This window comes from Coloeus monedula (genome assembly GCF_965178545.1).
Source record: "Coloeus monedula genome assembly, chromosome: 17".
In the NCBI taxonomy this organism is placed as follows: Eukaryota; Metazoa; Chordata; class Aves; order Passeriformes; family Corvidae; genus Coloeus; species Coloeus monedula.
In genome coordinates, this window is record NC_138797.1 from 620,961 (window position 1) to 648,455 (window position 27,495).

Below are 27,495 nucleotides of genomic sequence, written 5' to 3' on the forward strand. Positions count from 1 at the left end.
ATGTCCCGCCCGGGGGCCGCCGATCCCGGCGCCGCCGTGGAGCGGCTCTGCCGGGAGCTCAACCTGGACGCGGCGAGCGCGGCCGAGGCGCTGCGGGACTTCACGGCGCTGCGGGGCACCTACAGTCTGGAGGTGAGCGGGGCCGGGCGGGCGGGGGCGGAGGCGGGCGCGGTGCCGCCCGGTGACCGCGGCCTCCCCCGGTGACCGGCGCGCCCGTGCCCGCAGGGCGAGGCGCTGCACTGGTTGGCCTGCGCGCTGTACGTCGCCTGCCGCCGGAGCCGCGTGCCCACCGTGGGGAGCAGCCCGATGGAGGGGAACGGCGTCTCCCTGACCCGCATCCTGCGCTCCGCACGCCTCAGGTGAGCGCCCCGCCCGCCGGGCCGGCTCCTGCCGGGGCCGAGCGCTCCGCGCCGGGACTGCTCTGCCAGAGCCGCTAACCCGGGTGCCGCTCCTTCGCTCGCAGCGCTGCCAGCCGCGGCAGGGTAAAAGCAGTAAATCCGCTGTTATTACAGATGGAAATTAGATGCAAATACGTAATTTCCAACTTCAAGCCTTTGGGAAACCACCTATGTTGGACCAGCAGCTGTTCCACCCACGCCAGTTGTTTCTTCCTGTAGTTAATTTGACCACAAACACCTCGGCGCGTGCCATCCCGGTACAACGTGTGTCCGACTCAGGATTCAGGCCAAATCCCGACGGAGTGCTGGCAGCTGCTGGTTTTTCTGGGAACACTGCACTGGTGAGCACAGAACTCACCTTCTGCACGGCCCCGGCAGCAGCTCCCGTGTCGCTGTGGCTCTGACCTGGGAACACGGAGCTCGGAATGTTGCTCGTTCCATTTAAAGATCCGCTCCCCGCTGAGCTGACGGAGGGGTTGTCAGTTATTCACACCTCCAGCTGACAGGTTTTTGTGCAGGTAACTTTGACAGGCATTGACTCTTGGCTTGTTTTGTTGCCTGTCCTGCCTCCACCTCAACACACTCAGAGCTGTGCCTGCACTTTACTTTCCACCACTGCCCTGCTCTACGCAGCCATGCTGGCAGCCTCCACATCAAATTAGTTTTCTCATGCCTTAAAGAGGGTCGAGAAACCCCAGAGTGATAAAAGGCAAGAGGCTGGTAATATATACAGTTTGGGAGTCTTATCAAAATAAATTGTAAACCTACATAGTAATCATATCAGTCATTAATGGAGTAAATATGTTGCATTTTGGCTTTTAAAAATTTTAGAATGTAAGTTAGTTAAAGTTCAAAGCAGATTTTTCTTTTTTCTTTTAAGTTTAATTCAGTTTTTTAGCAAAATGAAGAAGTGGATGGACATGTCAAACCTACCCCAGGAATTCCGAGAGCGAGTTGAGAGGCTGGAGAGAAATTTTGAAGTGTCAACTGTGATTTTCAAAAAGTTTGAACCAATATTTTTTGATATATTTCAAAACCCCTATGAAGAAACTTCCAAACCACATCGAAGCAGGAAGCAGAGGTATTTTTTAGATTTGATATGACTTTTCCCTGGAAAGAGTTATACCCCATATAAGTTTATGAAAATTAATTGCCAAAGGGCTGTGGTCTGTTTGATTCTGAAACACAGCCAATGCAGAGCCACCCCTGGCCCCGGTGGGTGCAGCTCAGGTCAGCTGGGCTTCACATCCAGCTCCTGTAACACAGCAACTGTCCCACAGTGAGAATGTCAGGGTGTGGTGGGGAGAGGTACCATGACGTGGGTTAGCTCCAAGGTACAGTGAGATCAACACTCTAAACGTTTAGCAGAAATAACTCAAGTAGCACAGGAGAGTTTTGTCTTGGCACAGTGCTGGCAGGGGGTTGGTATCATGCCATGATCCCTCTGCTCAGGGGGTGTCACATCCCCGTGACCTCCACGCTGCCAGGTGTTCGCCGTGGTGGCCAGATGAGTGGAAACACCAAATGGGAGGCAGTTACAGATGATGTGCTCATTTTTATGGCAAATTTGGGAGTGGGTGGTGTCATCTTCCACACACACATGGAACGTCTGCCTTTCTGAAAGGAGCTTGTCCATGTTCCCTGCAGAATATGTGGCTGTGGCAGCTTTGTAGTGAGAATGTAACCTTGGGGATGAGGGAGCCGAGCTGTGGCTGTGCAAGGTGTTTTTGTCAGTTCATGTGGGTTCTCTGGATGTGAGGGGGGATAGTGGTTGTGGTACAGTGCTCCAGTGTAGCTCCACATCTAGAGGCAGAGTGCAGTGGGAGGTGTTCTGTTGGGTGCTCTGTTCCTTTCTCAGGGCTGTGGTGGTTGGTGCCACCGCTGCTTTGGCTGCTCCGTGGGCTGAGTCACGTCTTCCTTGTTCTTCCATGTCCATGGGCTTGGACAGTTCTGCTCCAAACAGGAGTCAGCAGCTGAGCTGTAATACGAGCTATAATTGCCTGTTCTGAAGGGATGGCTGATGCTTTAGTAAAATATTTAGGAGAAACCATCACTGGAATATATATAGCCCTTGTCACCTCCCCACCTGTGGCTGCAGGAGGGTTCTGTGGGAGGTGACACCAGCAGAATAGTGTGGCAGGGTCAGAGGCAGCCTTTGGCTTGGGAACAGGGTCGAGAAGTTGTGGATGTGTGCAGGACACTCTTGGAGCCAGGTCGGGCACTGTCTGTTGGGCAGTGAAAGCTGAACTCAGGATGTGTAGCTTAGACTGGGCCTTAGTGTGGAATTAAGACAGCAGCTCCAGCTGTTGTTTTGAGCAGGGAAATGGAATGAAATTTGTACTGTAGAACAAGGTTTGGCTTCTTGGAACTGAAGATTAATTCCTCCCCCCATTTTTCTCGTTGACAGGCGGGTGCCATGCAGCGTCAAAGATCTCTTCAACTTCTGCTGGACTCTCTTTGTGTACACTAAGGGTAGGCTGGTTGCTTTGCCTGCATGGTTTGTATACATTCCCAGCTGTGAACTTCTGTTGTGTTGCTTGACGTGATGTGCTGTCTCTTAAAGGTAATTTCCGTATGATTGGAGATGATTTAGTAAATTCCTATCATTTACTTCTGTGCTGCTTGGACCTGATTTTTGCCAATGCCCTTCTGTGTCCAAACAGAAGAGATTTGCTAAATCCGTCATTTAAAGGTATGGTGGGGACAGATTATTTACAATCAACTGTGCTTTGTTCTCTTGGCTCATTTGAAATGAGGTTGAAGGTTGGTTGTCTTGTTCCCAGGCTTACCTGTGGAGTTCCACACTCTGGAGATCAAAGCCTCCGAGGACCCTCCCTGCATCATTGCCATGCTCTGCGAGCTGCACGACGGGCTCCTCGTGGAAGCCAAAGGCATAAAGGAGCACTACTTCAAGCCATACATTGCAAAGCTGTTTGATAGGAAGGTACAGCTCACGAGTTTTATGAGCACATGGTGGTGCTCTGTGATGGTCTCGAGACCGTTTAAGTCCTGCAGGTTCCACAGGGGAGAGCAAAGGAAATGAGCCAAGGAACTCGGGCTGGCTCAGGTTTTCTTTGTATTTTAGCAGGAGCAGAATTCCCTCATGCTTTTCATGCTGGGTGCTGTAAGGCCTCCTCTGTTTCGGCTTTTTATGTCGGTGAAGAATCTTTGCTTTCCTGTCTTGGCAGTGTGAAACTGAATCATGAAGGATGGTGTTTTCTTCAGGCAAAATAAGGGATCTCCTTGTGAAATAATTGTATGGGATGTCTGTCATGGGAGTGTGGGTCCTGCTGCTTGTCTTGAAGTTGAGCAAAATGCTTTGGAAGGAGAGACTGAGGTTGCAGACCTGTCTAGTTCTGACCCTGGAAATGTTTTCCATGCTCTGTGGAAGCTTCTTTGTAGTTGCCCATCGAGCCAGTCCCTAACCCAGCAGTGAGCAGATGTTACACTGCAGGGCTGGCTCTGAGCAGTGGATTTGTCTGGAGCTTGGATCCAGTTGGGCTTTGTACTCTGTCTTGGTAATGGCACTGTAGCCCTTTGGTCTAGGCAAAAGAGAGTCCAGTTATGCACCTAAATCTCATTTCTTTTTGACTAAAACCATCATGCCCTCACACTTGGAACAGTTTTTATTTTATTATCTAAGATATTTCTGCTTTTTATTCTTAGATCTTAAAAGGAGATTGTCTGTTGAATCTTTGCAACTTTATAGAAAATAGGTAAGTTACAACTTTTGTTCTTAATCATAGGGCTTGGTTCATGTCAAAGCACAGGCCTTTGTGTACTAAAGCTCAGTTTTCCTGTTCTTTTGTCTTGCCATACCTAATGGGTTTTGATTATTTGACCATCAAAGTTTCCCTGTGGCTGAAGCACTTTCTGGATCTGAGGTGTGGCTGATGTCAGGGGTTCAGCCTGCAGAGGTTCTTTCTTGATGTCACTTTTTTTGGTGCTTGCTCTGATTTTCCGGAACTGTAACCTTTGAATAATGTAATGCAAATCAAAACCTTGGCTCTGAAGGTCACAGATATGTTTCTGTACACATATTATGCCCAAGTAGGGAAATGTCTCAATTTATTTATCAATCTCTATTTGAGTGTGTAAATCTGGATGCAGCAGATGGGCTCAAAAGAAAAGGAAGCAACAATTGCAAAATCACAAAAAAGAGGTGAACAATTTCTGTGGGAGGCAAGTGTAGTTGTTTCAGAAACTTTTTGAATTCACCTCTGAAAGCTACTTTAAAGGCAACCTATAAAAAAATCCTTGTGGGGTTTTTTTTGCCTTTTGCAAAAATACTTATTATTTTGGTTTTGCCTTTTGTTTGTGAGCTTTTAACTTATTGGTTTGCTTTGGGAATTTTGAGCAAAGACTCAATTGTTTTAACAATGCAGATAGCACCTCAATTTAGTTGTAAACTCATGTTTCTTTGATCACTGAACGTTGAATTTCTCTTAGTATTTCTTCTACTTAAAAATTAATAGTACTGCTTCAGTAACGGTGTCATAGGGAATGATGCAGTAGTCCCTGTTCTTTTGCAAGTAGTCTGACATCTAAAAGATGCTTGTAAGCATCTCTGGGGGGTTTTTTTGTCCAGCTTCCCACAGATCTTTACTTTTTCCTAAAAGACATGGGGAAGCTGGACCTGATCCAGTCAGATTTCCTGTGGGATCACAGAGTTGCTTGTGTCATGAATTCATTGTTATATTCCATTATTATATGTGCTGGAACTGCATTCCTGGCCCAACTGCAGGCAGGATTTATTGACACAAGCCATTTCTGATTTTCATCCAGAAGTTACATTCTACTTCCCAAGTACATGTTTAAAGCTTTACAGCCTTGGTGGGATTAAGCATTCCTTTTTTCCAGTGGGGTTTGCTGGAATAAAGGAAATGAAGGATTTGTTTGGTCTCATGTGCCAGTGGGGGTTTTAGAAATGGAACCCAGGCAGGTAACTCCTCCATTTCCCCTCCTCTGCACCGTTAGGAAAATTATGGGCTACAGTGGCAAACCTGGAAATCCAGCAGAGCAAGCTGGGTGCAGTTCTCATTGGTTGCTCCATGTGTGCACAGATTTAACCTCTGACCAGCTGAGCACTTCCAGACTGGTTTATTCACAACTGGTGTGAAAACAAAATTGGTTTTTTCCCTCTTCTTACTGAGATCCAAATGCTGGTGGAAGAGTGATCCCTGCAGTGATCCTGGAGAGGTTTTGGGTCCAAGGGCAGGCAGGGATGACCAGGGGCAGGTTGCTCAGGGAGGTGGAAACAGCACTGCTGTCCAGAGCATGGAACTCTGACCCTGTGTTGTTTTGGGTTTTACCTGCACTCCTCGGGCACCTTTGGTGTCAAACCTGGGTTTCTCTTTCAGCAAAGCACTGAATAAAGAGTATGAAGAGTATGTTCTGACGGTGGGTGACTTTGATGAGAGAGTTTTCCTGGGAGCTGATGCTGAAGAAGAAATTGGCACTCGAAAATTCCCTGCAGATGTACCAGGAGAGAAAACGGCAGCAAGCACTCACGTGGAATGTCATCTGCAGCAGCATTTTGAAAAGGTGATTCATTTAACATGGCAAGCTCACTTGAAGTTCTCCTTCAAGTTTTCCCATCCTTATATACTCTTTGAATCCTCGAGGTGACTTGGAAGATGGTGGATACGGTGCTGTCTTGCTAAGGAGAAAAGGTGGTATCTGCTTTACTGTAGAATTTTTAAAATAACTCTTCCTTAAACAGAATGAGAGCACTTTCATGTGTATAGTCTGGTTTTGTTCGAGAAAAATCAGTATGTAGTTAATACCCAAATATGTAGGTCATAGTTTTTTTCAAGCTTCATTTATACCCCATAATCATAGCACTGAACCTTGACACTGAATTCATTTGTTCTCCCACTGTTTCCTTTCTTAGGAAAGGAAAAGTCAACTTTCCTGCTCTTCTATGGAAAAAAAAGATTCATGCATAAACCTCAACAAAGTCTCTCTTCATTACAAAAAGTAGCCTATAAACAGAGTTAATGTTTCACTGTGTTTAAAAATGAAAAATGTATTTAATGAAGTTGGCATGCAGGAAAACAGTTGCTTGATTACTTTTTAATCTTGGATAAGGGGGAAAATAGTACTGGCTGTGTGAAAGAACCATATGCTGTTTGATTTATATGTCAATTAAAAAATAATTTTTACTCTAAGATGCTGTTGCTAGTATAAATGAATCATATGTCTTAGCTTTTTCTCCCAGGTATTGGTGTATTTCATATTCAGGCAAATTAAAGACAGGGGTTTGGCATGGGTTTTATTAATTCTGAGCTTCAGTTTCTGTAGTATAATAATATTACTGTTTATGCATAATGACTGCAGGCTTAACCTTTTCTCATTATTTGCCTTGCATCTTCAGAATGTTGTCAGTTCAGATTATTAAATCCAAAAACTATTATGTCACTTCCAGAGAGCAGGATACAAATAGGTGAGTGCAGTCTGCTCACTGCCACATCATCCTTTGGATGAAGGGAGGCCCATTTCCCAAGGAATGTTTTCCTGTGAACCTCTCCTGTGCAGCTCTGCCACCCACTCCTTGTGTCACCCAGCTAATGTAGTCAGGGACTAGAATGGAAGTGTGTACTTCCTCACCCTGTATTTTCAATGTTCAAATGAGCTTAAAAATCTACAGGTTTTAGGATTTTAGCTCTTAATTTACTGTATTTTAGTTGTAAAAACCCTTTGAGTTAGTTTTTGGCTGCTTGAAGATTTGTTATATTTTATATTTATGGAGTCCTGGGAGAACTTTGGCTCATTTTCAGTCACTTCTGAGCTCACAGGTTTGATGAAGCCTTCACGTGGTTGTACTAGTGGTCATTTTAATCTTTGAAGGAATTTTGCAGGAGATGCTCATTTGGAAGGTTATTGAATCAGTTTTGTTGGCTGATTTCTATTTATTATTTTTCTCTGTCTGACAGAAAAGGTCATTTGCACCTTCAACTCCACTGACTGGCAGAAGATACCTGCGAGAAAAGGAAGCTGTCATCACTCCCGTGGCTTCGGCCACACAGAGCGTGAGCCGTTTGCAGAGCATGGTGGCTGGGTTGAAAAATGCACCAAGTGAACAACTTACAGCTATTTTTGAGTGAGTATGACCACTTCAGCTGCTCCCATTGACACAGAAACTCATCTTTTGGCTTTTTTTTCCTTTGGAGCAGAATAATTTGGTCTGTGTTTCTGTATTACTGTTGAAGGATCTTCTGTTTTCTCAATGATCCCATCTAGAGAAGGAACCCCCATCTGACTTGTCACCATTGTTGTATTAATGGAGCTTCAGCTTTTGCTGGTGTTAATTTGTCTGTCTGCTTGAAAGCCAAATGCCTTTTTTGTTTGTTTACATTTTGAACGAGTACTTCTCAATTAAAAGATGTGGTAACCACGTTGGCAGAGGTTTTGGAGGAGGGTGGAAATGTTCAGGTGAACAAGCTGCAGTCTTCACTCCCAGCTGGGAAGTTAAAACTAAAAGCAGCCTACAGGCTCCCCATTTCTCCTTCACATTACTTCAGGGTGTGTTGGTGTAACCCTGTGGCACAAGGATGAGCCTCACAGTGACCCTGGTCACTGTCAGTGCTGACCTTGAATAGCAGCAGCTGTTTCCCACTGGGGATGTTCTGGTGGCTGTTCCCTGAGCATAGCTCATAAAAAACAGCAGTTGAATAGTAAAGACCTGTAAAGATGCTGGGTGTTTTCCTGATATCTTTCCAAGTTAAGGTCCTGCTGTGTTATGGTGTAAGGTCTCCAGGTGTATTTTTATAAATCAGAATGGACATTTAATATTAGCACTTAGTATTTCAAATGCAGAAGCAATGTTTTTTTAAAGTAACCATCATAAACAAGTGAAAAATACTACTTACAGTTCTCATCTTTGGAGTGATGTATATTTGAGTTTTCCTAGCACTAATTCTTAAAAGTTTACAACTGCTCAGCAGGATTTGTTTTGAATGTTTCTTTGATTGATTTTGTAAGGACTGATACTATTTATACTATACAGTTAAGACATTAATGTGTCTGTAATCTCTAATAAAACATGTTTGTTCCAAATAGTAAACCAGTCTGTCAAGAGAGAGGTAAATATTAAAATGGGAACAAGAATTGAGTAAGCCTTTGGTAAGAGCTGTGATGAGTACTTTGCTCATCTTGGATACAAGCTGAGCAAGCACTGGGGTGTATATACTGTGTCCCTGGAAGAAGTGGAGGAACTGTAGTTTGGTCTGTGTAATATTCTATGCTTTTCAGTATTTTCTTTTTCAAATTAAAATTCCATGGAAAAAGCTTTGAAGTTAATTAGAAGGCTTTGTTCAAAGAGAAACCTTAGCTGATTTTAGTTCTGGCTTTTCAGAGTAGTTTAGTGTCTTAATTTGACACCAGCTACAGGCCACTGTCCTCTAAAAGAGAGTTGCTAGAAAATTCAGAAGCATTCAGAAAGAGCATCTCCAGCCAGAGATACTCTGGCCCTTTTTTATGACAGGGACAATGTGGAGTTCATCAGTTCTCTCAGTCTTGGTAGGAAATGGGAAGATGCTGCTGCCTCTTGCCTCTGAGCTTTTCTGCACTCCCTCAAACTGAGCCTGGCCTGTGTGGTCTCATGGGTGCCTTTGGTTGGTTGGGTGCCTGTTGTGGCATCCTTACCACTGCCTTGCTCCTGGCAGGTTCATCTTTCTCCTCACTGTACTGCTGTTGTTGTTGCTTTCTCCCATGTTTGTTCCAAGATCTGCATATCCTCCCTGGCCCTGTTAGGAAGAGAGGACACAATACTTGTGTATGTTTTATGTTTTCCTCTGTCTGTGTAATACAGGTTATTGCTGATGAGGAATGCTCAGTATAATTGGCTTGTCATTATATTTTGGTTTTATGGTTGTTGTTGTTTCTTCATATTTATTCTTTTTAACTGGATATTAATTTATACAAACAAGGCTTTCTTTGCCTTTGGCTTCAGGTCTTGTGCCCGCAGCCCCATGGAAAGCATTGTGAGCAGAGTGAAGGAAATTGGTGAGACCTTCTGTTGCAGGTACACTCAGTCAACAGATGAGCAGCCAGGATCTCACATAGGTATGGAGTGAAAGGCTTGGGGTGTTTCAAAATGCTAAACCAGGGCAAACAGAATGCATACCTCTATTGTTCTCTGTATTTGATATAGTGGAGCTGGTTTTATCCCAGGATACACCCAAACAGAAAACTGCTGCTGTCAAACAGTACACTGTAAAGAATAAAAATTTATGGAAGAGTAAACCCAAGGCTGCAGTTCAAACTGGGATAACCAAGAAGTCATGGAAAAGCAACTCTTAACAAGTGTAAACTTGCATTCTCATTAGCTTTAAAATTTAAAGGAAAATGAAAGCAAATAGGTAAATTATTATGGCAAAATTACATCACAAGAAATATTACAATAAATAATCCTTTAAAATATTTATGGAATTTCATGCTGTGCTTCAGACTAGTGGATTTCTGAACTTTTTTTTGTTTGTTTGCAAAGTCTGTACATAACACACGTGCACTATTATTTTGGATGAGGACAGGTGCTGGTCAGTTTAGTCTTAACACCTTTTGTACCAGTGGCATTGGACTTCATCTCCGTTGGTTTTAAATTTCAGATTTTGCTGTAAACAGATTAAAACTGGCAGAGATCTTGTACTATAAAATCTTGGAGACCATAATGGTGCAAGAAACACGGAGACTGCATGGGAAGGATCTGACTGTAAGTAAAGAACCAGTGAAAGAGTAGAACACTTTTTGTGACTGTTTCTTGGAGTTCATCTTCAGGCAGTTCCAGAACAAAGTGCTGTAAAGCATTCTGTGTATGTTGTTAATGCTAAAACGGGGAAATACATGGAAGCTGCCAAAATGTATTTTTTCCTACTATTTAAACTAGTATAACTGTCATAACTAAACATCTGAATTTGTGCTGCCTTCTAGAATCACAACTTTTTGGACAGATAACTTTTATTCTCTTCTTTATCCAATGAACAGTATCAGTACTTCATGTTTGATAGCACTGCATTTGCTCTGCTTTATGAGGCACAACAAGGAGGCCAGTTCATTTGTCCACAGCATGCAAAATTGATAGTTCTGGTGGTGTTACTCTACTTCTGGTCTCCTCAACTTCCCTGTGAAAAAGAGGTTGTGGATGGGAGAAGAAGCCAACTTCTTTCCAACAATAAGCTGTGTAATGTTAGTGCCACAGAATTCCAGCTGCTGTTTCCCAAACCTGAGGCCAGTGCCATTTTCTGTGATCTCTCCAGGCTCTGCTGGAACAGGATCTCTTTCACCGCTCCCTCCTGGCATGCTGCTTGGAGATTGTGCTCTTCGCTTACAGCTCCCCTCGCACCTTTCCCTGGATCATTGAAGTTCTTGACCTCAGGCCATTCTATTTCTATAAGGTAAATAAACATTGGCTCAGGACAGGATCTGTATTAAAAATGGCACATTACTGCATGGAGAGTCTTAGAGGATGATGCTCTTCCTCCCTAGGGAAAGAGGTAAAACAAGGACTGATATTAACTATGCATTAGGCCTATTCTAAGTTCTGGCTGTCCTGAAATGTATTACTTGGAAGGTGTAATGCCAGAGCTGAAGCTGAAATACAAAGCAAAAAACCCCATTTTGTAAATGGTACTGATCTGTAACATACTGCTGATGAACTTTTACTAGGCTAAAGCATTCAAGCATATATTTTGTTGATATTTATATTTATTGACTGCAATGTAGTTCTGAAATAGCAGATACAGCTCTGAAATGTTGCCTTTGGCTGCTACTACTTACCACAGGCTTGCTTTTGCTAAGTTTGGGGGTTTTTCTTTATGTAACAGAATGCAGAATATCTTTTCCAGGGTGTTCTCTGGTTTTGTTCTTTATTTAACCGTATTTCCCCCACCTCCAGTGTAACTTGTTTTTTGACTACTTTAATCCTTTTATCACCTATCCATATGCCTCCAGTTTTTGCTGGATTCCTAGCAGCTTACTGGGGTTAGTCCTGAATAAATCAAGTAGTTCTGTTTAGATGACAGCGACCAAAAAATGGAAGCCTTTGGAAAAGCTGGTTCACAGTCTGTCCTTCCTTTTTCCTTTACTCCTCAGCTGTAGGGCAGTACTGGAGCTGTAACAAATCTGTCAATATTGCTGTGGCTGTTGGTAGCCTCCATCAAAACTGGTGCACATGCAACTTTGTGCAGCAGATTTATGTTTGATTTGAATTTTCTCAGCTGTTCAGTATCTATTCTTGCAGCACGCTTATTTGGACAAAAGTTGCCCTCTCAAAGGCCTCACACAAGAGAGACTTGTGATATTTGTCACTTTGTTCTCTGGGTGTAGTTTCTGTAGCAGGAATAACTAAATGTATCAGTAGATCTTCCAGGGAAGTTTTATGGCATTTCCATCTCTGAAGCTTTAGAAAAACAGGCTGAATGCTCCTCTGGTAGGAATAACCCAGAGTGACTCTGGTGCTGGAGTGTGATACTGCAGGGGATCGGTCAGCTCTGTTCAACCCCCATTTGTCCATGTTTAAGGGTTCTGAGTGCTTCTTAAATTAAGCTTTAAGCAGTGGTTTTCAGCTCCTCATGTTATGGGCTGCTTGTTTGAGAGGAAGGAGAGCTGGAATGCTGGGGCTGTCACGTTCCCTGCTGAGCAGCTGTACCTGTTCACATCTCCCAGGTCAGTGCTGTGTGTGCCCAGTGCTCTCACTTGTGCACAGTTAAAAGTGGTGAGAGAGGACCCTAAAAACCCCTGGAGTGGATTGTTCTGCACTGATGGCATATCTGCTGTCCTCTTCCAGCTCCTGGGTTGCTTTGGGAAAGGGGGTTAAAAAAATGAGGGACCAGAAGAGGGTTGGGGAAGATGAAGATGCGAGGAGGAGGCTGGAGCACTCTGTGTTGATGTTTTGAACAGGAGCCTGAAATAACTAACAGTTTGATGGTGTTAAACATGAGTGATGTGACATTGCTCTGTGTGTGTGTCATTGCCATCAGGTTATTGAAGTGCTGATTCGGTCTGAGGAAGGACTTTCCAGAGACATGGTGAAGCACCTCAACAGCATCGAGGAGCAGATTCTGGAGAGTCTGGCCTGGACTCGGAACTCGGCACTCTGGAATGCACTTGAGGCCTCAGAAAACAAAGTCCCAACCTGTGAAGAAGTATGTGGTCTGTCTTCCTGTTACTAGGAAATTCATGTTCTTTTTCTCACTTGTTGTTTTATACAGAAAACTGTTCAAATGAGCCCATTACTGCAGAAAATCTTCTATTAATAGATGTCACAAAGAAGGGAAATTAATTTGTTATCTTACACTGACATTTCTTATTTCCCAGGTAATATTTCCCAGTAATTTTGAAGCCAGCAATGGAGGAAGTGGGCTTGGGCACTTGCCTATGATGCCATTATCTCCCATAATTCATCCTCGAGTGAAAGAGGTTCGAACAGATCTTGGTGGGAGTTTAAGACGAGGTATGTTCAAGGCTTCTGATATTACTTGAATCTGTGAATTTGGGGTTTTAAACTTCTTTGTAATTGCAAAAAGCAACATTGTATCTGAATTGAGCATTTGGAATTGTGAAGTCCCTTATTTGATCAAGGGAATGTCTAGATGCACCCAGTCAAACCAGTGCTGTGACTCACTGGCAGCAGACAGTGGTGATGGTGCTTCCCTTCTGGACTGGAGCAGATTTTGCTGCTGGTTTGATGCCAGGGTGACCTTACTCTGAGGCAGGTTGTCATCTAATCACTTACTGTCCATTGATGTTTGGATTTTTCCAGGCTCTTTTTTTTTTTTTTTTTGCTTTCTGTTTGTTTATTCTCAGTGGGTTTGACTGGATTTTAGGTGACTTTTTTTTAATGGAATGATAAAACTACATTTATTCCTGCTTCCTACAGAACTGTTTTTGTGCAGGGGTGGAGGACAATGCTTTGCCTGCAGTGTTCTGTCCTCTGAAGAGCTGCTCTTTGCAGATTCCTGGATCTCACACAGAGCTGTCTCCTGACACTGAGGGTGCAGAAGCAGTGCCAGCTCTGCTGTTTCCTTTGCATGCTTCTCCAGTTAGGACTTGCTGCTTTCATTGTATCACAGACACTGGTCCGTATGTTCTTGCAGGTGCACCATGGACTGATGGGTTGTGCAATGTTGTCTCTTTTGGTGTTTTTCTGGCAACAAACAAGACTGTTTGGTGTTTTTTAAAATACTCCTTAGGAAGGAGATGTACAAGCAGTTGCTGTAAGTGTTAGGGTTCCCTGTTTGATGGAAGAGGAACCAGATTGGAGATGGTGTCTTATATATGGGGAAGGCTGTGTGAGAGACAGCCTTGTATATGAGGATCTGGTACTAGAGGCTTCTCCTAAATTCAGTTGGAGAGTAGTGGGGATAGGAAATGTTTATTTGTCTTTGGTACCAAGAGAATCATCTTGGCAGAGTTAGAAAATAAGGTCTCCGATCAGTCTTACCTGGCCAGTTATCCAGACAGTTTCTGATTCATGGGAAATAGGAAACTGTTGTCTCTGGTATTGTCACAGACTGCAGCAGAAATGCAAAAAGCCTGTGAGCAGAAGCCTGTACATTAGTGCTGTGTACTTCAGGCTTACTACTGGAGTAAATGTTTGAAAGCAACAGAAAAGCCTGAGAGGAACTGGGGGTGTGTGAGGGTGAGGTCAACTGACTGAGGTCGGTTTAGAGAGAGTTTGAAAGCCAGAGCACAGGGAAGACAGCATGTCCAAGGGATGTGGGCAGGGTTCCTGTAGAGGAATGTGTTCACAGGAGTAACACTTGCAAATATTACTGATTGCTAAGCTGACTGGAGTGAGTACCTGTGATCCTGCGTGTTCCTCAGTCCCTGTGGATCAGAGTGGCTGCTCAGCTTCCATGTGATACTTGATGGCAGAACTGTGCCGTGTGGGGTGACCCCAAAATAAAAGGAGTCAGTCAGACTGTAGATATTGTTCTTATCGCTTCAGAACAGTGAACTCTGAGAGCAGGCCTGAGCTACAAGTGATCTCTGGTGGTGTAGTTGTGTAGTGGTTTTGGTTCAAAATATTCATTACTTACTTATTTTCCTTCTGTGAGATAAGAATTAGGAGAAAAGCAAAGCAGGCACAAACCTTAAACAGTTGCAGTACAATGAAAGAGTTTTATTACTAATAGAATTAAAAGTAAAGAGAAAATAACAAAAAAATTAAAGCAAATCCCCCCCCCCTTTCCACCACTTCTCTCCTTTTACCCAGCTCACACAAAGGATAACAGAATATGGGATGTTAGTCAGTGTTCCAGTTCTTGAAAAGTCTCTCTCTTACGCTTAAGGGAAAAAAGGGTTTTTCCTTCAGTTGCACGTGGTTCCCAAACTGCCACCAACAGCAGATCTGCCCGGAAACAAACAATCTGCTGTGTGTAGAACATCTCTTCCATGAAAAATCTCACAGTTCCTTCACACTGCCAAACATGGGCCATCACATGGGGTTATTCATCTTTTTAAGGATAAGTTCTTTTGGCCTGTACACAAAGGCTTTTCTTTGCCACAAGTCTCTAGCAGCCTCTTACTACTATAAAGCCTGGCATTGGCATTCTTCACAATCTTCACAGGCACACGAAGATACTCCATCCCCCCATGTTCTTCAAATGGATTAAAGAGACAAACAGTTTGTGGTATTACAGTTTCTTACCACGGCATGCAAGAAGGTTTCTTTTAAGCTGCCCGCCAGAATCGTGGCACCACCCTCTTTTCTCCCGTCGCCATTTCCAGCTCCGTCTCATGTGACTCACTTTTCTCTTCCTCTCTGACTCTGCAGCCGCCACGTTGAAGGGTGTTTTTGTTCGGGCTTTACGGTGGGGAAAGCCTCGCTCCCTTTGTGCTGCTGGCTGCGTGGTGTCTTCTTCAGTTCAGCACGAAGTGTGCTGGCTGCAGACAGGAGGCTCTGCCAGCTCCCGCTGGCTCCGCCGGCTCCGCATGGAGAGGAGAGGGACCCGCCGGTCCCCAGAAGCCGCGCTGGATGGGTTTAGCTGTGAGCAGTCCATGGCTGGTTTAGCTGTGAGCACTCCATGGCTGGTTTAGCTGTGAGCACTCCATGGCTGGTTTAGCTGTGAGCACTCCATGGCTGGTTTAGCTGTGAGCACTCCATGGCTGGTTTAGCTGTGAGCACTCCATGGCTGGTTTAGCTGTGAGCACTCCATGGCTGGTTTAGCTGTGAGCACTCCATGGCTGGTTTAGCTGTGAGCAGTCCATGGCTGGGTTTAGCTGTGAGCAGTCCATGGCGGGTTTAGCTGTGAGCAGTCCATGGCTGGTTTAGCTGTGTGGCAGTCCATGGCTGGGTTTAGCTCTGTGAGCACTCCATGGCTGGGTTTAGCTGTGAGCACTCCATGGCTGGTTTAGCTGTGAGCAGTCCATGGCTGGGTTTAGCTGTGGCAGTCCATGGCTGGGTTTAGCTGTGACAGTCCATGGCTGGGTTTAGCTGTGGCAGTCCATGGCTGGTTTTAGCTGTGAGCAGTCCATGGCTGGGTTTAGCTGTGAGCACTCCATGGCTGGGTTTAGCTGTGAGCACTCCATGGCTGGGTTTAGCTGTGAGCACTCCATGGCTGGGTTTAGCTGTGAGCAGTCCATGGCTGGGTTTAGCTGTGAGCAGTCCATGGCTGGGTTTAGCTGTGAGCAGTCCATGGCTGGGTTTAGCTGTGAGCAGTCCATGGCTGGGTTTAGCTGTGAGCAGTCCATGGCTGGGTTTAGCTGTGGCAGTCCATGGCTGGGTTTAGCTGTGAGCACTCCATGGCTGGGTTTAGCTGCCTGTGGCTCTGGGACAGTCCCCCCCAGCGACCCAGGGTCTGTGCCGCAGCGTTGGGAAAGGGGGGAAGGGGCAGTGGCCCCGGCCTGGGAGGCTCAGAGCCCCCCCACCTTCCAGCAGGCGAGCTCGGACAAAAGGCAATTCCCGCCTTTCCGTGCGGTTTAAATATGTAAATTGTGAGATGCGTCATTGGTCTAAAAGACTGTCCATCAACTCAGGGTCAACCCAATACAAGTTGGAAGGTGGCCTTTCCCCTTCTCTGCAGAAGTATTCCCATTAAGCTGCTGTTGTTAAGGTTTTGTTGGGTTTATTTTTTCTTCCTTGACATGCCAGATATGCAGCCATTGTCTCCAATCTCCGTTCACGAGCGCTACAGTTCTCCTACAGCTGGAAGTGCTAAGAGAAGGCTCTTTGGAGATGACAGCCCCAAAGAAATGCAGATGGAAAAAATCGTAACGAAAGGAACTAAGCTGACAATTGCTCCAGCGTCAAGCATTGGTACTGAAAACACGTCAGCGTCTCCTGGCCAGACAGTGTTGACCATAACAACTGCTACAGGACCAGGAAAAGCAGGACAGAAGGTCACTATCCCACTGCATGGTAAGAATTACTGGTGTTTTTCTTCCCTACTAGATGTTTTCCTTGCTCTTAAGATAGGCTTAGACCAACCATGCATCTTGAACATGTATTGCTTTTTCTTTTTAAAAAAACAGTTACTTTGTCAACAACAACTATCTTGGTTTGAAGGACAGGTGTCTGCCAAGGAAGGTGGGAACCTCCGTTGGAATGGAAAATGTGACCCCCTTCCCTCCGGATTCTGATCAGTTTGAAATGAAGGGGCTTTCAGGCAGAGCTGCGGGAGAAGGAGCAGCAGCTCTTTGCTGCTGTGTGTGTGGGTGCCAAGGCACACAAAGAGCAGCGCCGGCAGCACCAAGGAGCAGCAGCAGAGCCCAGGGCCGGCCTCTCCCGGCCGCAGCCCTTTCCCCTCGCTGCAGCTCCGCTCGCGGCCGCCAGGGGCGCTGGTGGCTCCCGGCCGGGCAGGGCGGCTGCGGGGATTCCCGCGCCTGCAGGGGGCGCTGTGCCGCCAGCTCGGCCGCCTCTGCCCGCGGTGATGGCGGCCGGGCCGGCGGGAGGGATGGAAAAGGGGCTTCCTTGGCAAAGCCCCAGGGGCGGCCGGGCCCCTCGGGTGCCGCTCGGGAGCCGCAATGGAGCGCAGCAGGAACCTCGGAGCGGCGGCTGCCGCAGCACATCCTGGAGCAGTAGCAGAGACACCGCGGGGCCTGGCAGCGGCAGCCGGGCTCCTCCTCCGCAGCTGCCGCACGCAGCCGGGAGCTGCTCCCTCCGGGAATGGGGACGGGGTTGAGGTCGGGGTCTTTTCCCCTGAGGAACCCAAACAGATGGCAAGGGTCCTTTCTGGTGAGGCAGGGTACCAGTAAGGTCCCAGTGCAATGGCTGCTCTCACTAGCAAAGGCTCACCCATGGTAGGAGAAGCAGTACAGGGCTGCGCTCTGGCGGCAGCAGTGAATTCTCCCCCAGTACACAGCAGCTCGACCGTCCTCCTCTGAAGCCAACAGCAAGAGAGGGCAAGGAGCTGAGCCCAGCCCTTCACCACTGAGCCAAAATCTCACGGTACCTTTTCCCTTCCAAAGAGAAAAGCCCCCAGGTAAAGAGAGTAGCCAGCTGCACCTTTCCCCTCAATCTTTGCAACTTCTTTTCTCTCTTGTAAGTACTGGTCATTATTGTCTCTTGGGAACTTACGGGAGAAAATTCCCTGAGAGAAAGAAAACAAAAGGAGCAATCCTAACCTCCAGCAACAACAAAAAAGCTTAAGTTTATATTGATGTCATCTCCTTGGAGACATCTGATCCCTGGCAAGCACACTGAGGATTTCTCCTCTTGAAGAAAAGTTCATGGAGTTTGTGCTCCTTCCAGTTATACCTCACACATTAAGCAGTATTTTGGTTCTCAGCTCCAATAATGATTTACTGCAATTTGTCTTAATTTGGTCTGTTATAATCTCAAAAGGCTCTGGAACTTCTGGATAAGGGTTACATGTTAACATTAGCAAAATACTTTGTGACTTCTGTTTTGTTGAAGTTGGGTGATGCTTGAATATTTCTGAAAATGATGCATGAGCAATGAGTTTGTAGCCATTTCTTAATTTAAAAATCTGGTCTACAGTTAAAGATGAAAAGAAATCTCTGCACGTCTCATGTTTAAGGAGATTTTCAGCCAGAGAATTTGATTACTGAGGAAACTAATGAGGACTGTGTAGGATATGCTGTCAGGTTTGCAGAAGAAGAAGAATGCCCACCTTCCCCCAAAAGAGTGGAAAACCAAGTACAGAAATTGTGGTTTCTTGTAAACTTCGTGCTTTCAGATGACCTTTAGAAAAGATCATTCACATTCAGAGTCACCTTTTAAACCTTCCAGAAATGTAATTTTTACCATTTCTGAAGACTCTGAGGGACAGAGTCTTTTTAGACTGTAATATAGAGGATGAAATGTCTTTAGTATCAAATGTTCATAAATGAGTTTGATTTGCTGTTTGGCTCTGCAGCATGAGGAGAGCAACCAGTTTATTTCTGGGTGTGTGTGTCCTCTCCAGGTATTGCAAATGACATGGGTGGGATCACCTTGATCCCCATTTCCATTAATTTAGGCCAGCCATGTAAAGTGGATGCCCAGGCTCCCTGCCACCCTCCTGGGAACCAAGCACAAGAAGTACAGCTGCCAGCAGCCAGCAAACCGAAGAGAACGGGCTCCTTGGCACTGTTCTACAGGAAGGTGAGTGTCCTTACTCAGAAGTGGTGCTGTACTTCTGCCTTCCCTGTCCAGCTCCCATTACCTTTCAGTCTTCATGTGCCTTTCCCTTGGCCCATGTAGTTCTTATATACCTTGAAGAAGGGAAGAGATGTTGAGTGTTGCAGAGAGTCCAGTTTTCCTCTTTGCACCCATGAGATTTTTTTTTTTCTTTTTAATTAGGAGCTTCTATAAGTTAATATCAAAGGCATACTGGTAGATTTTACTTCTCTTGGCTGTTTTCATGTCCCCACATTTGCAAGGGTTAGACATACCTCACATGAGATGATTCTCCTGTGTCTTGCTCATTCAAAGCTGCACTGCTGTGGATCTGGCATCTGGAGATTCTCTTTTGCCACTTTTAAGTCTGCCCAGCAGTGCTGGTCTTGCTGGGCTGTGGGCTCAGAAAGCAGTGATGAATAACACAGTAGTTAAAGGTTTCTAGAAAGAATGAGTTTGAAGTATTGCAGGATTTAAAGGTTAAATTAAGAACTGGGTGTGCTTCAGAGAAGCTTCAGATGGCTCCTAGTTGCTTTTGTTTTCAGTGTGAATTGTGTGAGGGGTCTTTGGAGGAGGCAGGATAACTTGGTCTGGATGGCTGCAAAGAATAGATCCCTAAACTAATCTCTCTCAAAAATACTAGATTTTTTTTGCTGTTATTTTCTTACTAGAGAAGTCATTTCCAGAGGTTTTTCCCTTTGAGGGTATCTGTATTACAATACAACTTAAGAAATTCTACAATGAACAATCGTTAAGGTACATCTTAATACAAGAAATAATTTCTGGAAACACTTGTAAGCCACCTCCTTTGAACTACTGGTTCTTTAGTTTTGCCAGTACAGGCTGTTTCTCTGAGAAAGGATTAAGAACTGATTAGCCACCTGCCAGTAGAGAATGTTGCATTTTGGAAGTTTTACTCTCAGCTGGGGGGTACTTCAGGTCTTTGACTAATCATGTCATAGGTAACATATTCCTCTTAGTTATGAGGTAGAACTAAAACCTTGACTTTACGTTTTTAAATTTCGACCTTCCATTTACAGTGATCATCAGACTCACAATTACAGTTTTTCCCTACTCTCTTTTCTTGCTTCTGTTGAGTAGAGAAACTGAAAATGACACTACCCCTTCCGGCTTTCCAGCATAAAGAAAGTGCCTAAATAGTTAGTGAGGGATATGGTATAGAAGCTATAGGCATAATGTTTTTAGATAGATTTTCTGTAAGGATTAGAGATTCAACAACTGAAGAGTGGACAACTTAGTCTAGAATCCCAGAATTCCAGAATGGTTTTGGTTGGAAGGGACTTAAAAGATCAAATCATTCCCCCCCCTGTCATGGGTAGGGACACCTTCCATTAGACCAAGCCCCATCCAGTTTAGCCTTGGACACTTGCAGGGATGGGGCAGCCACAGCTTCTCTGGGCACCCTGTGCCAGGGCCTTACTGCCCTCACAGGGAAGGATTCCCTCCCAATGTCCCATCTAACCCTGCCCTCTGGCAGTGGGAAGCCATTGGCACTCCAAGTCCTTGTTCCAAGTCCCTCTCCAGCTCTTCTAGAGCCCCTTTAGGCAGTGGAAGAGGCTCTGAGGCCTCTCTGGAGCCTTCTCTTCTCCAGGCTGAACAACCCCCACCCTCCCAGACCTCTCTCGTGGGGCAGATGTTCCTTCCCTCTAATTATCTTTGTGACCCTTAGAGAACAGCTCTGCTTTGAGGTCTTTTATTTCTGCAGGCCTGGATAAGCTTGTTTGGCTTCGCTCTTTCCTGTGTGTCCTTTCCTTCCAGGTGTATCATCTGGCAAGTGTGCGCTTGCGCGATCTGTGCTTAAAGCTGGATGTTTCCAATGACTTGCGCAGGAAGATATGGACGTGCTTTGAGTTCACGTTGGTTCATTGTGCTGATCTTATGAAAGACAGACATTTGGACCAGCTCCTCCTCTGTGCTTTTTATATCATGGCGAAGGTAACACGCAGTTTTAAGAAATTAATGGAATTTTATGTTCAGTTGAAAGCATCAGGTGTGTTGAGCATTTACAGTTTGACTGATTCATTCATGTTCTATTACTGGAGGGAAGGGGAAGCTCCTTCGAAGAAGTGGATGAAGTCCCAGGATGGTTTTTCCCTTGTTTTGCATATCTTAGCTCACTGGCTTGTTGATGGAAATTATTGACAGTTTTTCTTCTCTTCTCAAGTGCATTCACAGTGAGCACTGGTTGACACAGGCAAAGCACTGTGTGGTCTTATTGCCCTGTATTTGTTTTCTGTCCCATTTGTCATCTTGACAATCTGTATAACCTGAACTAAAAACTCCATTACAGTTAAGGAATTAGGCAGGTGCAGAAATTTGCAGGAGCAACTGTATTTAGGAAGGTTTCTATTCCCCAAAAATTCTCTTAGCTTTTGATGATTCAGGCTGAGGAATTGAGGTGGTTGCCTGTTACTTGTACTTCATTTCTTATTCCATTTGCCAGCTTTAATTTAAGGTGGTGTGAAACTGGACTATGAAACTGGACTATTGGTTTGACTGAAATTTGAGCTGATGATTACAGTGTCCATCAAGCCTAATTCAGACACAAAAGTTTTGAGGGTGAAATTAATCCATTGAGGCTGGATTACCTTTTCTTGAGGGCAGACAAATGAAGAGGAGCACTATGTGTGGAGGGACACTGATGTTTAAATTGTGACTACCTGTCCTCTTAACTGCAGCATGGGTTAGGCTCACCTGATGTCAATGCTGATAGCAAAGCACTGAATAGTCAGTGCTCTGTATTTTATCGTGTAATTTGTCATTTGTTTTGAGGTTTTTTATAACACAGGCTTTTGAATGCTGTCTCCAGTGCAGTGTGAGACCTGACAGCTTAGCCAGAGACACTGATACATTGTCACCTGGCTCCTCCTACAAAATCTGTTGTTTGTCTGCTCTTAAAATTACAAATGTATGGCTGAAAACGAAGCGCTTTAACAAATGAGCTATTTTGAAATAAAAAAGCAAGGTGAAATTGCATGTGTGTACATACCTGCCTAATGTCTGGTTCAGGATTTCCCCACTTTCTGCTTAGAAAAGTTAAGGGATCCAGTTTCCAAATTCACAAAATGCATTTTTGACTTTATAATATTTCCTTTCTTTAATTTTAAGCGTCACTGGAAGAAGGGTCTGGAAAGCATCATAAGCAATAAAAAGCTTTAGTAGCTAAGAAGCAAGGAATTCCTGAACAAGAAAAATCCTTGTTGTTTTCATACTCTCATCACCAGAGATAAATTTTAAAATTATGTATCCATAGTAATATTCATCAAAAAGCTGCATACTGGACCTGAGCAGCCCGGCCTTCATGCTTGCACTTGGTCTTCAACAGCCTTTTCTTTTCCAGGTAACCAAAGAGGAAAGAACTTTTCAGGACATAATGAAAAGTTACAGAAATCAGCCACAAGCAAACAGCCATGTAAGTCAAGAGCATTGCATTTACTTTCTGTAAAGCTCATGGGTGGCTTTTGAAGTGTTTGTGCTCGTAAGAGGAAAATCAAATCCTCTGCAGTGTAATACTCGTTCCTGTTCAGTTTGATTTCATCTAGTCTCCTGACTTCCTTGCTTTCCTTGACAAGAGTGTTTTTCCCTGATGTCTTGTAGGTTTATAGGAGTGTCTTGTTGAGAAATACTTCTGGTGATGTCCCATTGGACAAAAATGGAAACCCAGATATGGAGATGACAGAAGGTGAGTACAGCAAAGAAATCTGCTCTTTTCAATAACATACTTGGGGGCTTTTAAAGAACTGAACTGTCAAGTATTAAGAAATGGAGCAAGTTTTACAGTTTTAAGTATATTAAACAAAAATAAATGTCTTGTCAGTAGCTCTCCTGTGTATTAGATATGGAAAATACACTTCCTAGTTGGGAAGAATGTTTAATTTCATTTACTTAAATTTGGTTGCTCAGGGTTGAAGTATTTTCTTAGTATGTCAGTGATACTGTAGTTCTTCTTGGACAGCAACACTGATAACAAAGAAGAATGAAGATAAACAGTACCTGGAATATTATGGTGGGTTTTTTTTAATATCACCTATTCTGAAGACTTAGGGAGAACTTGTTTCAGAAAATAAAAATGGTAACTCTCCAGGACCACCATTTTCTTACATTCAGGTTTCTTTTAAATAGGTAATGTTTTCTTTGCTCTGGGTTAGAGAAGGAAAGGGATGAGAGTAGTATTTGAGAAAAATGTGAGAATTGTGCCATGGCTGTTTTGAATGACATGTCAGGAAAGTGAGAGATCACGAGCCCATGTATGAAACCATAAGCAGAGATCACACATGAGCCCATGAGCAGAGGAGATCACACATGAGCCCACGAGCAGATCTGCAGCCAGGACACACGTGGAATTTAGTTTGTTCTTTGTGGTAAATTCCCAGTGGGTGGGATTCATCTGCCTTAATGAGTATTGGAGCCATTTTAAAGGCCTGTTGAGGATTCTACCAGGGTCCAGGAAAGTGCTGATCTCATCTGAATTCTGTCTAACACCTCTACGGTTACTGGATGTCTTGGAGTATCTGAAGTGACACTGGGCTCTGGTATTTTGTCAGACAAATGTACTTGGTTACAAAGTTCTTCAGTGGCTTTTCCTACCAGCCTTTCTTCAGTTTATGGACTCTTGTCTTCTTAATTAACTCCTGCTCTTTTGACACCAGTTCACAGGAGCTGTGCTTGTGTTGTGAGAGAAGGAAGGCAAACGGACAAAAGAGTCACTTATGGGTGTCAGCTGGAGCTTTTGATGTTTGTCTCAGTGCACTGATGGCCAGAGACTTTATTGTGTGCTGCTCTGTTTTACTTGGCAGACAGCAAGTCTGGAGGAGACATAGAAGGTTGTATTCAGTAGCACTTCAGCTTAATTAGGGGAGAGCAAACATTAACAGAAATACACTTGCTGTGTGGCTGCAGCTTTTCCCACTTAACAGAATATTCCTGAACAAATGGTGTCATGACTTCCTTGGTGCAGATCTGAGTTGAGCACCAAATTGTTCTTTGCTAGCTGATCACTAGAGACTTTCACAGAAGCCAAAAGCTGGGAGCTGTCATACTGCTTAAAACTTAGTATTAAGAGCAAGTAATGGCTTTATACCACTTCCCAAAATAAGCATGGAAAAAGGGGTCAGCTGTGCTACAGTTTCTTGCTACAGCTATTTCTGAATTTGGAATAAAGGTTGATACTGGCCTTTTTAGCCATAACCCACAAGCCTGCTCAGAGCGATTGGTAGCTCCTCCTGATGTTCATAACCACCTGCAGCACACTCTGCTCCTGGCTCAAGCACATTTCTTGAATTCCTCTCATTGACTGGTCAATTTATGGACAAGTTCTTGCCAGCTGGACATCGTAAGTTCAACTCTGAAGTGCCCGGTTTGCCAATGCTGTAGTTTTGAAATCTGAAGCTCTCTTATTGTTAGACTCATCTGTGAAAGCTGGCAGCTCCTCGGGACGATCTGCAGCAGAGAACTCGAGTGAGTCAGAAACAGAGGAGAGAGGAGATCTTATCAAATTCTATAACGCAGTCTACGTAGGAAGAGTAAAGTCATTTGCACTGAAGTATGATATCACAAACCAGGATCATGTGGTAAGTATTTTGGAATTAATAACTCGCAGAGTCATCTTTCCTGGCAGTTAAACGTATGTCAGTAACTTTGTCTTGTCACCTGGTGTGGGTCATGTCAGATAGCTGCAGGTAAGGGTATGAACACTTGCTTTAACAGCCTTTCAAGAGGACAAATGCAGATGCTGCTCAGTTTGCAAACCCAGTTCCAGCTTCTTTACATTGATGCAACACCTATTTGCTCAAATGCCTGTGGACTATGTGTGTAAGGCATCTGGAAAATCACTTCTGTTGTTTGATCGATACTTGATCTGTTGTTTCACTGTAACAAGACAAAATATTCTACAGAAGATCTGGAAGCGTATTAATCTTTCCTTCTGTGAAGTTCCTGCTCTCAGGCGTGTTCGATTGAGCTGCTGAGCAGGTGTGTCCTCTCTTGCAGATGGAAGCGCCGCCGCTGTCGCCGTTCCCCAGCATCCGGCAGCAGCCGGTGTCTCCCCGGCGCATCTCCCAGCAGCACTCCGTGTACGTGTCGCCTCACAAGAACGGCGCCTGCCTCACGCCTCGGACCGCTCTGCTCTACAAATTCAATGGCAGCCCTTCCAAGGTAGACAGAAAAACAAGGCTGAAAGCAGTCAGTTTGAGAAAGGGTAATTAGTCTTCTAATTAGGATGTGGTCTAATGCAGTTCTGATGTGTTACAATGAATAGTCTCTCACTTTGGGGTGAAAGGTAGAATTCTGTATGTAGACTCCATCACTCAGAGGTGCAGGATAACCTGTTGTTCTCTGATATTTCAGACACAGAGCAAGTTTGAAATAGAGTAACTCTATTTTTGTATTGATCGCAGAGTTTGAAGGACATCAACAATATGATAAAACAAGGTGAACACAGGAGTAAGAAGCGAGCAATAACAATTGACAGTGACACTGAATCCCCCACGAAGCGACTCTGCCAGGAAAACGAAGATGTTCTACTAAAACGTCTGCAGGATGTTGTCAGTGAAAGAGCAAATCACTAAAAAACGTGTTTTCTGTGAGATCTCTAAGTTACGGAGATGGATACAGCTGTTGTGCTATTTATTTCTTGGTTTTGTATATAGACAACTGCCAAGTTCCTTTAACACTGAACTTTCACCTCACTTCCACAGGTTACAAAAAGTTAGAGTTATGCAGGAAATGCCAGTGATCTTCATTCCCAAAGGCCACACTGAGCAGTTTTAGCAAAAGAGTGTTCTGTGAAAGCCATATTGGATGTTCTCAAGCCTCACTTGGAGCATCGTGAGTTCTGAATGTAACTCAGCTTCTAATACTGGTTTTATGGTTGGAGTAAGAGCAGTAAAGAAGTGAATGAAATGAGTAAAGTTTCCTCAAACTTTTGGTATTTGGAGAAGAAACTTTCAAAGTGCCTTATTTGAAAAGAATATGGAATTTTATGCATTATTTTACTGTGGATTAACTGGAGGGAGAAGAAATTATTTTGCTTCAGGAAGAGCTGAGCAGTTTTGAACTGTCAGAACTTCTGTTAAAGTGTAGATTGTGATATGGATCTGGCAGCTTTTGCAGTAACAAAGGCAATAATCTAAAAACACAAATAGTAGTGACTTAGGTTGGACTCTGGTAAAGCACTGAGATGCAGTTCTGTGAGCCTGAATTCCCTTTCTCTTGAGCCAGTGGGTGTTCCATGTTGGAAGCCACAGAGCAGCCTGCCCTAGATGCTGTTCATATGCATGGCAGCTCACTCATGAGGAAATACAGCTGAAATCAGCACCTGGGCTTGGCCATCTCAAAGCTGTTCAAATGCACAAATTCATTAAACAAATTGTATCTCTGTTTTATATTTTCCTGAAGACCTTTAGCCTCTTGTGTAGTATCTACACTGAATGTAAGCCCATCACATAAGGAGATGTGTATGTATGAGGGTTTATAGCTGTTGAAGGCTTGGATTCACTGGAAAAGTATAAATTCCAGCATCCAATTCTTGTGACTGAGTTTTTAATGCTGAGGATTTGGTAGGGTCTATTTTACCAAAATGGAGAAAAGTCAAGGTTTACTCATTACTGTAAATCAGTAGTTTGATCTTATTTTGTAATTGTATTTAAGGTTAGAGCAATAGAGAAACTTCTCAGCACTGTAATTTTTGCTTTCTGTGTAACTGAACAGAAAAAAAGCCAGCAACAATTACATAGGACTTGTTTGAGGGGCTCTGTTCCCTCCATTGGCTGGGTGGGTTAGTACATGCTGTGAGATCCACGTCTCCAGGGGAGAACACTGCCATGATTTTGGGCAGCCTCAGCTAATGAATCTAGCCAGCAGTGGGGAAGGAGAAATTGATTACTAAGTGTAGGTGTGCAGGGACACTACTCAGCAAGGAGTAGAAAGTTTACAGACTTGTTTTTGTTTCATTAACTACTTGAATATTTGATTTTTTTAAAAACTTTTTTACTTTCAAAAAATGGTGCTTGCCCATGGAGAGCTGCAGTATGAGGAAATGGCCATGCATTGGAGGAGGTTTAATGTAGATTCTTAATTTCCTTTAATTTTATTCAAGTTTTAATGTCTGTCTTCAGATTTTGAGATAAAAATTGAAGGATTGCAGTGTTTCTGGATAGGAAATGTATGGTCAGGCTCGATGGCATCAGTCTTCCATAGAATTGTATGATGAGAGTTGAATTGACATGGTTTTAATTCAATATCATGTGCAGATCTCCTGGCATCTGCTCCTCACACTGTCACTGCCTCTCTGATGGTAGACAACTGATGGAGCCAAAATCCTGATTAACTGTTGTTAGGTGTAGTGTTTCTTCATTAGCAAAATGAATGTACTACAACTGGATGCAGTTCAGAATTTCTCACCTTTTTAGGTGATCTAAAAACTATTTTGGGCTTCTTGAACAGCTACAACAATAACTTACATGGAAATTTTGTAACGGTTTCAAAGTGCCTTCACATGTAAATCTGTATTTTATA

The 27,495-nt window shown here is 44.1% G+C and overlaps 1 protein-coding gene across 5 annotated transcripts; it reads left to right on the forward strand.

The window, feature by feature from the left end:
- RBL1 (RB transcriptional corepressor like 1) lies at positions 1–27,495 on the forward strand (the record flags this gene model as incomplete). Of its 5 annotated transcripts, none has more annotated exons than XM_082292792.1 (22): positions 1–132; positions 226–359; positions 1,279–1,479; positions 2,806–2,870; positions 2,962–3,090; positions 3,182–3,342; positions 4,065–4,114; positions 5,759–5,942; positions 7,334–7,500; positions 9,352–9,464; positions 10,007–10,110; positions 10,655–10,792; positions 12,377–12,541; positions 12,714–12,849; positions 16,492–16,758; positions 18,767–18,945; positions 20,740–20,916; positions 22,322–22,393; positions 22,579–22,663; positions 24,385–24,551; positions 24,970–25,134; positions 25,377–27,495. In XM_082292792.1, the coding sequence occupies 22 exons, from the start codon at positions 1–3 to the stop codon at positions 25,545–25,547; spliced, it is 3,162 nt and encodes a 1,053-aa protein (XP_082148918.1). In that variant the 3' UTR covers positions 25,548–27,495. The 5 variants fall into 5 exon arrangements, with proteins under 5 accessions (XP_082148918.1, XP_082148919.1, XP_082148922.1 ...); XM_082292793.1 differs by having other exon boundaries at positions 4–132; positions 18,821–18,945; XM_082292794.1 differs by lacking the exon at positions 1–132 and adding an exon at positions 513–916 and having other exon boundaries at positions 238–359.